At 44.2% G+C, this 12,484-nt stretch overlaps 1 protein-coding gene across 1 annotated transcript in view; it reads right to left on the reverse strand.

Moving 5' to 3' along the window:
* Positions 1-6,654: 6,654 nt before the first annotated feature.
* The window catches only part of parp11 (poly(ADP-ribose) polymerase family member 11), a 34,459-nt gene continuing 28,629 nt past the window's right edge, over positions 6,655-12,484 (reverse strand). Inside the window, exon 9 of the mRNA XM_084331173.1 lies at positions 6,655-10,242. Within this exon, the coding sequence (XP_084187299.1) occupies positions 9,926-10,242 (317 nt within the window). The 3' untranslated portion in view covers positions 6,655-9,925. The remainder of the gene's footprint in view (positions 10,243-12,484) is intronic.

The raw sequence follows: 12,484 nt of genomic DNA on the forward strand, positions 1-12,484 counted from the left end.
TGGAGCGTCGACTGGGGGCTGGTAGTGTGAGTGGATGGGGCCCGGGATTTAACAACCTGGTCTGGTACTCTGGTCTTCCTCCCCTGCAGCAGGGCGGTCAGCAGTACTCCCCAACACGCTCCCACCCTCCCACACCTAGTGACTGAATTGTAAATAAATACCCTGGGTTCCCCCCGCAAGCAGTACCCTCCCTCAATGACCCTAGAAACCTTACAATGAAAAGGGAAAGGTGGAATAGGAAGGGGTTAATTATGTTAACGTTACCCACACCAAAAGAGTTGCTGAACCGCTCATGAATGGACACGCACACAGAACTCCCATCTAATTCTTTAATGTTAGCTATACTGGTCAGTTACAATGATTTAGTGATAATGACGAAATGGACTGAAGTCCCACTATAGTTCCGCTTGTAACTCCATACCTCATAAACACGTATATTATACACCCACCTCTGGGTTAGTATCAGGGGTAATATACTGCAATAGGTTTGGCTCCTCACCCACGTCTGGGTCGCCCTGCATAATACCTCTGTCAGGCTTTAATTATACGGCAAGAATAATACCTCTCTAGGCTTTACTTGTAATGCAACAGGTCTGTAACCTCCCCACAGGGAAAGGGTTACTTAGATGGGAAAATATTATTAAACACAAACACGGTATCACACTCAAAGAAAATGAAAAGAAATCAAAAGGTGGGCCCACAAATACCTTACAAAAGTCCTATCTTAATGCCGGCATATATTGTTTATGGGGTACCCCTAGAACTGTGGTTAGCAACGTTAGCTTGGCCCGCGGGCCGCACTGTGTAATAGCTCCGGAGCGTAGATGCTCAATTGTACTCAACCAACATGGCGGCCTCGCCGCGCCACCGTCGTCCAGAAGGCAAGATGGCGTCGAACGCTCTCGGCGAGGGTGCTAGTAGGCGGAGCTGGAGCAGAGAGGCAGTGCTGGCTGAGAGTGTGTGCTGGGTGATGGCGACCTCTGTTGGTCGGGACGAACTCCCGTGTGCTGCAGGCAGCCAGGGGTAGATCTGGTCGTAGGCAGCCGGAGCAGACTGGTTGTAGGCAGCCGGAGCAGACTGGTAGGTCCACGCGCGTATCTAAGCTCGCCCTCACTAACACTGCGGCTACACTCTGGGTAACCGGGATATATGATAACGCAGGGTGTTTCTAAAACACCGGTCCTCTTCACGCCACGCTGGCAGGACACCTCGCTAGAGGGAATAACTTTAACTTAAACCCCTCAGGGCGATACCGCATTCCTTCTAGGATAACTTGTTGTATCTCTAGGGTATTCAGTAGGGAAACATGCAACACGCTTCTACGTTTACTGTTATAGGATAACCCGTCGCTCGCTCCGGCGGGGCTCTCCGGTGGTTCTTTAACGGGGCTATTCCAAAGCACCTCCCGTTGAAGCTGCGACCGTTCACGGTGACTTCCCAAGCCGAAGAGACTCTCCTTCCCTCTTCCGTCCCCATTTACTTGCTCCGCCGGCTCTCTGCTACGCTCTCTGCCTGCCACCGCCCCCTGCTGGTCACCAACTAGCCACACAGGGAGGCTGGGTGAGTGAATATGGTCCAGCGATACTGTTCATAATCCATATTCCAGCGAGTAGACCAAGGAGGAGCCTGCGTCATCGTTCGTGAGAATATCAATGAAAACTAGTCAACATGTCTTTGTGCACAAAGGGGAGATAAAAGGCAAGTCAGCACATCTGAATAATAGGCATTTTTCAGGTTGCTACACATAGATGACCTATGAGATCGTCAGGGACAGGAACAGGCAGTGGCTGCGGCAGCGGCACGCCGTTTGCGACTGCCGCCGCCGCCATGAGCTCGGGGAACAAAGCACGCAGTTCCCCCTGCATACTTTCCCCCACCGAGTCCGCGTCCCTCACATGCAGCAGACTACTGGTTAAGGAGCCACATTCTGATGTGGCTGATAGCAGGGCATCCTGCCGCCGAGTCGGAGGTTCTAACCCAACATCTGCGGACGAGGAACCCCAAGGAGACATCTCACCCCCCTCCAGTGTTACCTGGACGGGCGGCGGACATGTCTCCACCGGGCCTTCGAACAAGAACCCGTCCGCTTCTATCATGTAGTCCTCTGTTTCCATCGGCCATGTAAAACACTTGAACGTGCTGTATCCAACCAACTTACTGCTTATCTCTTACAGAATGACCTCCTAGACCCCAATCAGTCTGGCTTCCGGACTGGCCACTCCACAGAAACGGCCCTCATTGCGGTCACAGAGGCACTTCACTTAGCAAAAGCGAAAGGCCTCTCCTCTGTCCTGATTCTCCTAGATCTATCTGCAGCCTTCGACACAGTCAACCATCAGATCCTCCTCGCGGCCCTCGCAGGAATGGGAGTGGCTGGATCTGCGCTGACATGGCTGACATCATACCTCAATGACCGCTCCTACCAAGTGTCATGGAGAGGGACTCTGTCGGCCACCCGCCCCCTCCGGACGGGTGTCCCCCAGGGCTCGGTCCTAGGACCCCTTCTCTTCTCCCTCTACACTAAATCACTGGGTAACATTATCACATCTCATGGCTTCTCATATCATTGTTATGCCGATGATACTCAACTCTTCCTCTCCTTCCCTCCCTCAGATATCCACGTCTCTGAGCGGATCTCGGCCTGTCTGTCCGACATCTCCGCCTGGATGACGACCAACCACCTCAAACTGAACCTAAGCAAAACAGAATTGCTCCACCTGCCGGCCAAATCCTCCCCCCTGACCGACCTCTCCATCACAGTCGAGAATGCAGCTGTGACCGCGTCGCCGACCGCCAAGAACCTTGGTGTTGTCCTCGACGACCAGTTGAACTTCTCTGCTCACATCGCAGCGACAACCAGAACCTGCAGATTCCTCCTGAGCAACGTCAGAAGGATACGCCCCTTCCTGACAAAAGAAGCCACCCAACTCCTCGTCCAATCAACAGTCATCTCCCGCCTCGACTACTGCAACGCACTGCTAGCTGGCCTCCCGGCCACTGCCACCAAGCCTCTTCAACTCATTCAAAATGCAGCTGCCCGCCTGATCTCAAACCTACCGAAGTCAGCCCATGTCACCCCACTTCTTAGGGACCTGCACTGGCTCCCCATTGCTGCACGTATCCGCTTCAAGGCCCTCGACCTAGCATACCGTGCGGCAAAGGGAACCGCTCCCGCCTACCTCCGGTCAATGGTCTCTAACTACACACCCTCAAGACCCCTACGCTCTGCGTCTTCTGGCCGCCTCAGATCTACTCCTATCCAAGCTCCCGGAGGGTCATCAAAGAGAAGCCGCCTATTCTCAGTCCTTGCCCCACAATGGTGGAATGAACTACCCATCCCAGTTAGGACAGCCGAATCCCGTCCAATCTTTCGCCGTCGACTAAAGACTCACTTCTTCAACCATTATCTGAAATGATAAAAAAAAAAAAAAAAAAAAAATCTAACCCCGACTAACCTTAATGTCATGCACTTGTCCTAATAAACTAACCTACACTGTAACACGCAACACTTTGATGAACATTGTTACTCAGCTGATAGAGTTATACCCTTCTTGCTGTCTTGTCGCACAGAACTTGTAAGTCGCTTTGGATAAAAGCGTCAGCTAAATGACTAAATGTAAATGTAAATGTAAATGTAGAATCAGATGCATCCTCATCCAGCTCCAGCAACTCACCAAAGCCAGGCCGTTCGCGTCTACAAGCTACCATCTTGCGACGGGAGCGAGCTGACGCAAAAAGTTTGTGTCTCAAATCCCCCGCAACCAAAGGCGCCGGCCGCCCAACAGCGGACGACTCCCCGGAAGCGGAGGAACCAGAGCCGGAACCAGGCCATCGCACAGGAGACGGCACTGGTGCACCAGCTCCTTGGAGAGGCAAACTATCCATCGGACGCCTACCGGGCGTGGCTGCCGACCACGAGAGAGGCCTCAACCCCGCTCCAAGACGTACGACAGAGGCGGCAATGGAGAACCGCTGGTGAAGGGTGACGTTGCGAGCGCGACCCTCCGAGGTAAACATTATGACTTCGCTTTTTTCTTTTTAAATATATGAGAGAAGAAAAAAGCAAGAAAAAATGTAAACACGTATCAACTTTCTTCAACTAAACAACCTCGTCAAGTGTGGGTATCTACCGAAGGCACTTCCTTGTGGTGAAAGTGAAGAAGGAGGCGAGTAGGTGACCACACACCTGCTTATGAAGGTAAGCGGATAGGGGTGTGGCCAGACGAATGTTGGTATGTAAAGGTACATTGTGGAATTTTTTATTCAGTGCACGTGCACGAAGTGAAGTCAGTGCAGACTGACGCTGAGCGGAGGCCGCTTATAGCTTATCCGCAACAGTAAGTGACTTCCGGGGTAGGCCTGATTGGCCCCGACAGGCACGTGACGCGCAACTTTCTCTGCCGCGCGGCACGCTCCGTGGAGCGGAGCGGCAGAGCTTGCGGAATGATGTAACCGTCCAAATCCGCTATGACTTTCATTCGGTGCTTCAGCTCACCTCGCAGAGCAGCGGTCCTGCGATCCTGCGGTCCGTTGTTGACGGGTTCGAATCCCATCAAATTTATTTTTTTTAACGTGATTTTTTTTTTTACGTGTATTCTTTCGCCGGTTAAGGTTAGGCATGGTTAAGGTTAAGGTTAGGCATTGTTTCGGAGTTGGTTAAGGTTAGAACGGTTAAGTTTAGGCGCTGTTAAGGAGCTGGTTAAGGTTAGAGTTTGTGTTAGAGAATGGCAATATTCTTTCTATGGTTAAGGTTAGGCATGGTTAAGGTTAAGGTTAAGGTTAGGCATTGTTTCGGAGTTGGTTAAGGTTAGAACGGTTAAGTTTAGGCGCTGTTAAGGAGCTGGTTAAGGTTAGAGTTTGTGTTAGAGAATGGCAATAGACAGCCTATTTCCGCGCGACAGCTCTCAGCAGCCTCGTTGCGCGTCCTGAGTTTGCCGCGTCACGTGCCTGTCGGGGCCAATCAGGCCTACCCCGGAAGTCACTTACTGTTGCGGAACAGTTACACGCGCGGAGGCCAGAATGAAATAGAACCTTCTGTAGTGTGGTAGTGAAAGGGGTAAGTGTGCTAGTGAAAGGTTAACCTTCTGTAGTGTGGTAGTGAAATGTTAACCTTCTGTAGTGTGGTAGTGAAATGTTAACCTTCTGTAGTGTGGTAGTGAAAGGTTAACCTTCTGTAGTGTGGTAATGAAAGGTTAACCTTCTGTAGTGTGGTAGTGAAAGGGTTAACCTTCTGTAGTGTGGTAGTGAAAGGTTAACCTTCTGTAGTGTGGTAGTGAAATGTTAACTTTCTGTCGTGTGGTAGTGAAATGTTAAACTTCTGTAGTGTAGTACTGAAAGGGTTAACCTTCTGTAATGTGGTAGTGAAAGGTTAACCTTCTGTAGTGTGGTAGTTAAAGGTTAACCTTCTGTAGTGTGGTAGTGAAAGGTTATCCTTCTGTAGTGTGGTAGTGAAATGTTAACCTTCTGTAGTGTGGTAGTGAAAGGTTAACCTTCTGTAGTGTGGTAGTGAAATGTTAACCTTCTGTAGTGTGGTAGTGAAAGGGTTAAGTGTGTGGTAGTGAAATGTTAACCTTTTGTAGTGTGGTAGTGAAAGGTTAACCTTCTGTAGTGTGGTAGTGAAAGGTTAACCTTCTGTAGTGTGGTAGTGAAAGGGTTAAGTGTGTGGTAGTGAAATGTTAACCTTCTGTAGTGTGGTAGTGAAAGGGTTAAGTGTGTGGTAGTGAAAGGTTAATCTTCTGTAGTGTGCTAGTGAAAGGTTAACCTTCTGTAGTGTGGTAGTGAAAGGGTTAAGTGTGTGCTAGTGAAAGGTTAACCTTCTGTAGTGTGGTAGTGAAAGGGTTAAGCGTGTGGTATGTGTTTAGTGTACCTACTCTTTCATTGAGATTAAGGACACAAACAGAATCATAATGCATAATGAAATAATGAGAATTACAATTGAAAAACAATGATAATACGATTCAAATGAGCGTGTAAAGAACTTGTGTCTTTGAGTAATCCAATCAATCCAAGACTACTAATTAATTGCGATATTAAGCTGGTGATCACAAATAGAATACATTTCAAAGGTAACCTTCCCAACCCACATTAGAAAACGCATGAAAAATTAAATGTGAAAAATTGTCACCTGAAACACACACATCCCATGGCGTCATTCAGATCATTCGTCATTCAGACGAAAGTCTTTCTCTGGTCTGCATCCCCTTAACAATTGTGTGTATTGAGCTGTACTGTATTGTACCCATTCTGCAATCTGTTAATAAAGTTTTCAATCAATCAATCAATCTTATCTTATCAGGCGCCCATTCAGTGTAACAAGTATGAACTCCCCCCTTGTACTCTATCACCACCGTGCGGCCAATGTAGTGCCAGTGCAGGACAAATCAGCAGGAGGTAATGGTGGAAAATGCAAGACAAATGTTAATCGAAAATCTGGAAAGTTATAGCCATCGCTGAACCTTTGTCTTTCCAACTCAATAAAAAGCTCTTAACATTTATTTTTATCCCCACAGAAATTGTAACACATTGTTTAGTTTTTTTGGCCTGAAAATCTGAAGCATTCTTTTATTTACAGTGCTATACATGCAATAGCCTTATTCAATGCATATTACAGCCATGTTAAAGGGACACTTCACCAAAACACAATGCTGGTTTATTTTGCACACAATCTCACCCACATCCAAACACTCTAAACAGTTTTGCACACATTTAATTAGTTTGACAGTTATTGAGTAAATTAGTATGAATATGGCCACCAGTGATGTCATCAGGGACACTGAATCCTTGTGTTGTGTTAAAGCCCCATGGAAGGATGTAGATGGAAAGATAGCAATACCTTAAAGGTACTTTACCTTAACATTTCATTGAGATGTAATGAACACACCTTGTCTTATAGGGACTGCTACCTTATCATTTCATTGAGCTGTAATTAACACACCTTGTCTTATAGGGACTGTTACCTTATCATTTCATTGAGCTGTAATCAACAACACAAGGATTCAATGTCCTCTGTGACATAAGATTCAAACTCAGTTACTCTCAATAACTGTCAAACTAAATGAATGTGTTAAACAATTTTTTTTGGATGTGTGTGAGATTATGTGCAAAATAAATCAGCAGTTTTTTTGTGAAGTGCCCTTTAAGTAAATTTACACCAGTTGCGAAGTTTTCCTCGTCTGAAAATCAGAGTTGAGGGTGGAGTATGTTGCTGTGACCCATTGTCTATGTATATATCTTATACCATTATTTATAAAAAGATCTTAACATTTTTAATTATTTGTTAAGTATTGTGTGAATTTGTGTGAAGGGCGGACTAGCAAAGTAAGATTTTCATTGTACGGCAAACTGTCCGTTTAACTGCACATGACAATAAACTATCTTGAGTACGTGAATAGGAAGTAACAATTGGTTACATAAGAATAGTAATTTCAGTTAAAATCAAATCAAATATGTACCTTCATTCGGCTTTACATCCAATGGAAGATCTGGTATAAACTTGCTTAGGTGGCGCAAAGTCTTACTAAATGTGATTTTAAATGCATATCTTTTATTATAATTTTTTTCTTTTATATAAACAATCTTTATAAAGTACATACAGTATTGCCCACTGTACATGGACACATCACAAGTGACCATAAAACAATGTCATTGTGACACATACCGTATACCTTTCACAGAAAGATAATTATTTGTGAATTAATATACAAAAGAAAAAAAAGAAAAGCAGAATGAATGAGGTAGACTGTCCTGCATGCATTGGGAAAGTGCTTCCCATGCATTCATAAACTACACACACACAGGTTGAAGTCACTAACCACGCTGACTGATCATCACGGCGCCTATGGGTGTGAGAAGCAGAGAGCAACCTCAACATGGCCTGGACACATCTTACATCATCATGCCCTGGACACATCTTACATCAACATGGCCTGGACACATCTTACATCAACATGGCCTGGACACATCTTACATCAACATGACCTGGACACATCTTACATCATCATGCCCTGGACACAGCTTACATCAACATGGCCCGGACACATCTTACATCAACATGACCTGGACACTGATGAATTGAAAATGGGGGTCCCTGATGTAAACGAGACGAAAGTCTTTCTCTGGTCTGCATCGCCTTAACAATTGTGTGTATTGAGCCGTACTGTATTGTACCCATTCTGCAATCTGTTAATAACATTTTCAATCAATCAATCAACACATCTTACAACCTCAACATGACCTGGACACATCTTACAAACGCTAGCTATGGCCAACTGCATATATTACTATAGATCAGGGATTTGAAAACTGGACCCATAATTTAATAGTCTCCGGTGTGTACCGGTATATTTTAACGTGACCGTTTAGTTCTGGTCCCATGCTGGAAAGGTTCTGAGAAGCCTCGCTGTGTGGATGTTCTGAAACCTACAGTACAGTACATTAGATTTCTTGCATGATGCTGTGGACGTGGTAGAAATGGTGCTTGTGCTCAGGCTGCGCGGCTGCACCCCAGTCAAGCCAGGGCGCCACCTATAGGCTCTGGGCTGCAAGTGCTACTAAGTTGTGCACAGATAATCAGCCGGCCAGAACAGGTAGTTTAGATACAGTACAAATGACAAAACCCGCCGCAATGCAAACGATCCGCACACTGCCACAATGTTTCAGAAATGTAGTAGCAACCTTGCAATCAATTAACACTTTGGTCACCAGGCTTATATTCTTAATATACCATCCTCCGCCAGCTCTATTTGTCTATGGGGATGTTTACCTTCTTTGCAGGGCTATAACTTTTTAAATTGTATTGCTAAATTGACCTTACTATGGCCCATTCAACGTCCTATATCTATTGTTCAGGGTGTAGCAACGTTATACTTTTTCATTCACATATTCATACTAAAATACGGTCTAAAGTATAAGTATGTTTTTATCGTTTTCTGCAGCTTTCTCCAGAACGTGATTTATAGCCCCAAATGCATTATATTGATGATGAAATACAGTTTGATAAGAATCTGCGTGAGATAAAAAATTTCAAATGGACGTGCTTCTAATAGTTACTACTTATCATCTGATGTTGACCGGAGGGGGGGGGTCGTTTATAATTCCGTGGCCAACGTTAGATGATTCATCTAGTGTGGGTGATATGATCATTAGAGCAGTTAGTATCGAACACGTTAAAGAATAACGCTGAATCTTACCGTAGCTTCTTCATAGCGTTGGGCGATGAGCGTGGAACAGAAATATTCCTATTATGGGATGTAGAAATATGCGATCCATTTCCAGGTTGTATAATAGTATATACGTCCAAATCATGTTGTTTATCGAGTTATTGGTAACGGATTGCTATCCGTTGTGTCTAGCTCGAGTCCTGGGACTATTACCGAGTGATCGGACCGAATTGAAATGAGCACCAGCTTCCATTTCCTGTTTCCGCTCTGGGTGATCCGCCGATCGGCCACCAGATGGCGCTCTTGAACCGTTGAGAGGGGCTCAACAGTAGATCTCAAGTCTCCAAGGGAGAAATATGATTTCGATCACAGATTTTTGAAATATTGATATCAAAGACGTGGTACGGCGTCTTTGGCAGAATGAGCATGGCGGGGAAAGACGTCCTACAGCGTTTTTGGCGACCAGTGTTAAGCAGAACATTCCAATAGTGAGTGGATATTATTTTCCAATGAACTTCGTCTTCAGCAACATATATACAGTACAGTATTAAAAGTATACACAATTACATGACAGAAAACACAAAATTTGTATCGTCTTTTTGCATCTCAAGAATATTTCCATAAAAGGCACTTTGTTTGACCCAGTCATGTCCCAGTTAGGCAGCGTATCGCACCGACAAGAAAACCAGCAATATTCCAATTCCATCCATGTTCAGTCCATAAAGGCTCATCGGGTGGCGGTCAGTAGAACTCAATCAGATACTCAATCAGTAGAACTCAATCAGATACTCTGGGTAAATCTGGTTGCTGTCGAAAATCACATAGATCTTTGGATTGCCCATGTCGTCCACGCAGCTGTCGAAGAAGTTGGTGGAGCTGGCGTCCTTGGAGGGCGGCCTGCAGTACGTGGCTTGGCCGAGGGTGACCTCCCCGACCAGCACTCTGGCCAGGAACATGGTCTTGAAGTCCGGCTTGCTGGCGAAGATAGGCGGCGCCAGGCCGTGTTGCCTCAGCGCATGGTAGTGCTTCCCCGTCGTCTGACAGAACTTACTGGAGTAAACGGCGTCGCGGGCGAAGTAGCTCCCTGAGGAAGAGAAATGGGAAACTAGACGTGAGAATCTGAGCAAAGAGACGTTTGTAAGTAGAGATGTCCGATATTATCCGCCTACCGATATTATCGGCCGATATTGGCATTCAAATGTAATATTAAAATGATCGTATTCAATTTTTTTTTTACATTTATTTAACCTTTATTTACCCAGGCAAGCAAGTAAGAAGAAATTCTTATTTTATTTATTGTCAAAAGTATGCATAATGTTGTGTTAATTCCACGACAAGAGATATGTAATGTTAATTACCTGAAATTATTCCGATATATCGGTATCGGAAATTAAGAGTTGGACAATATCGGTATATCGGATATCGGTAAGAAAGCCAATATCGAACATCCCTAGTTGTAAGATAACAAACTGCTATGCGGCGTGACAAGTTTATAAGCCTTTATAAGGCTGGTTACTATGACCACACAACTCCACTGTTTTATAAAGTCTCATGTTATGAAATGTTATGATTTGGTTTATTATAAAATTATGCAAATAATAAACAGAGCTAAAGCAAAGTTACTCCCGGACGGTGTGGAAAGGTTTTTTTCAATACATGAAAGAAAATATGATTCGAGAGACATTTGTAAATTTACTGTTCAAAAAGCTAAGAAAGGGATTAAAAGGAGGTGTATTTCTATTGTTGGGGTTAACTTGTGGAACAATGCTGATATACATTTTGGTTTTTAAGAAAATGGTTTGTGTAGCTATTTTTGAAGATTACAAATGTGAATAATGTTTTTGTTATTTTCTTTTAGAATACTGTTTGAGTCTTAATTTTGTTAAGAATATAGGACAGGCATGTATAAGCATTATGCTTCAGTCTGTACCTTTTCAGTCACTGCCAAATCAAAGAGTGTTGAATGATTGTGCTTATACAATGGCATGCAAATTTCTCGATTCTGATTGGCTAAAACAGTCAAGTTACACGTGGTTATTTGTCATAACTCCACGCTCGTGGTCCTAGAACCCGCCCACAACCGAATTACGATCAATCCGCCAGTCGTGGATTTAGAAGTGAAAGCAAGAGGGCGGGCAATAACCTTACGAATGAATATGTTGACAGCGTCATAACGACTAAATCAAAAACGATTCTGTCACGGCGAATGTGTTAGTTTCTTACACAATGTTGGATTATGTAATTGGTGGGTCATGAGTCATTGTGGAACAAAAGAAATATCGCACGAATTGATTGATTGATTGCAAATTTTATTACTGTCCGCCTTGTTTCCAACTGGTTAAGCTTGGCGACTCTTTCGAAGTCGCTCTCTTTTGAAGTTGGTTATGCTTAGAGTTTCTTTAGAGCAGGGCGATAGACCACCAGCCCTGATTCCAAACTCTAAGCATAACCAACTTCGAAAGAGAGCGACTTCGAAAGAGTCGCCAAGCTTAACCAGTTGGAAACAAGGTGGACAGTAATAAAATTAGCAATCAATCAATTCAATAATCCACGCTCACTTAAAAACAGCGCACCTCCCAGCTGCTTCTATAGAAAGTAGGTTTACATTTTTCCCCCCTCCTATAGGGCAAAGAAAACTTTGTTTTTGTTTTACCTACTTTCTATAGAAGCGTCTAAGAATGAAGTTCTATAGAAAGTAGGTAAAAAAAATAAAATAATTGGATGTGTTAGTTTGTTGGATGTGTTACTGAGAACAGTTGGATGCACTTCCGAGCTGCTTCCACATGGAGGCAACTTCTCTTTTTTTTGGGAACTACTTTTTCTGCGGATGGTTGTCAATAAATCTTCAATTACTGTGTGTTTATTGTATAGCAATAAAGTTGGATGACATCTGCCATTGTATAAAAGCATTAGATCACACGACAGAGTGGGTTATAGAAATTAGATCACGCCTATGGGAGTCTAACGACCCTCAGCTGTGCCTCGGGCCTAACAACCACCCATAGGCGTGATCTAATTTCTATAACCCACTCTATCTCGTGATCTAATACATAATATTGTATTGTGTGATGACTGAATAAAATTACTACTACTACATACAGTATGTAGTATACTGTATACTATAAATACAGTATTTTTATGATCATATAGTTTACATAAGAGAAGAACATGACCATATGACCAGACAAGCTACGTCAGGCCATCTACTGGCACCTAAACCCAGGACAAATCTACTCAAATCTTCTGTGACTTTGCTATCATGGAATGGAACTCATTGCCAAGCTACTTCGCTGAAATAGAATCCAAATCCACTTTCAAGATTTTTT

This window comes from Notolepis coatsorum (genome assembly GCF_963971535.1).
Source record: "Notolepis coatsorum genome assembly, chromosome: 15".
In the NCBI taxonomy this organism is placed as follows: domain Eukaryota; kingdom Metazoa; phylum Chordata; class Actinopteri; order Aulopiformes; family Paralepididae; genus Notolepis; species Notolepis coatsorum.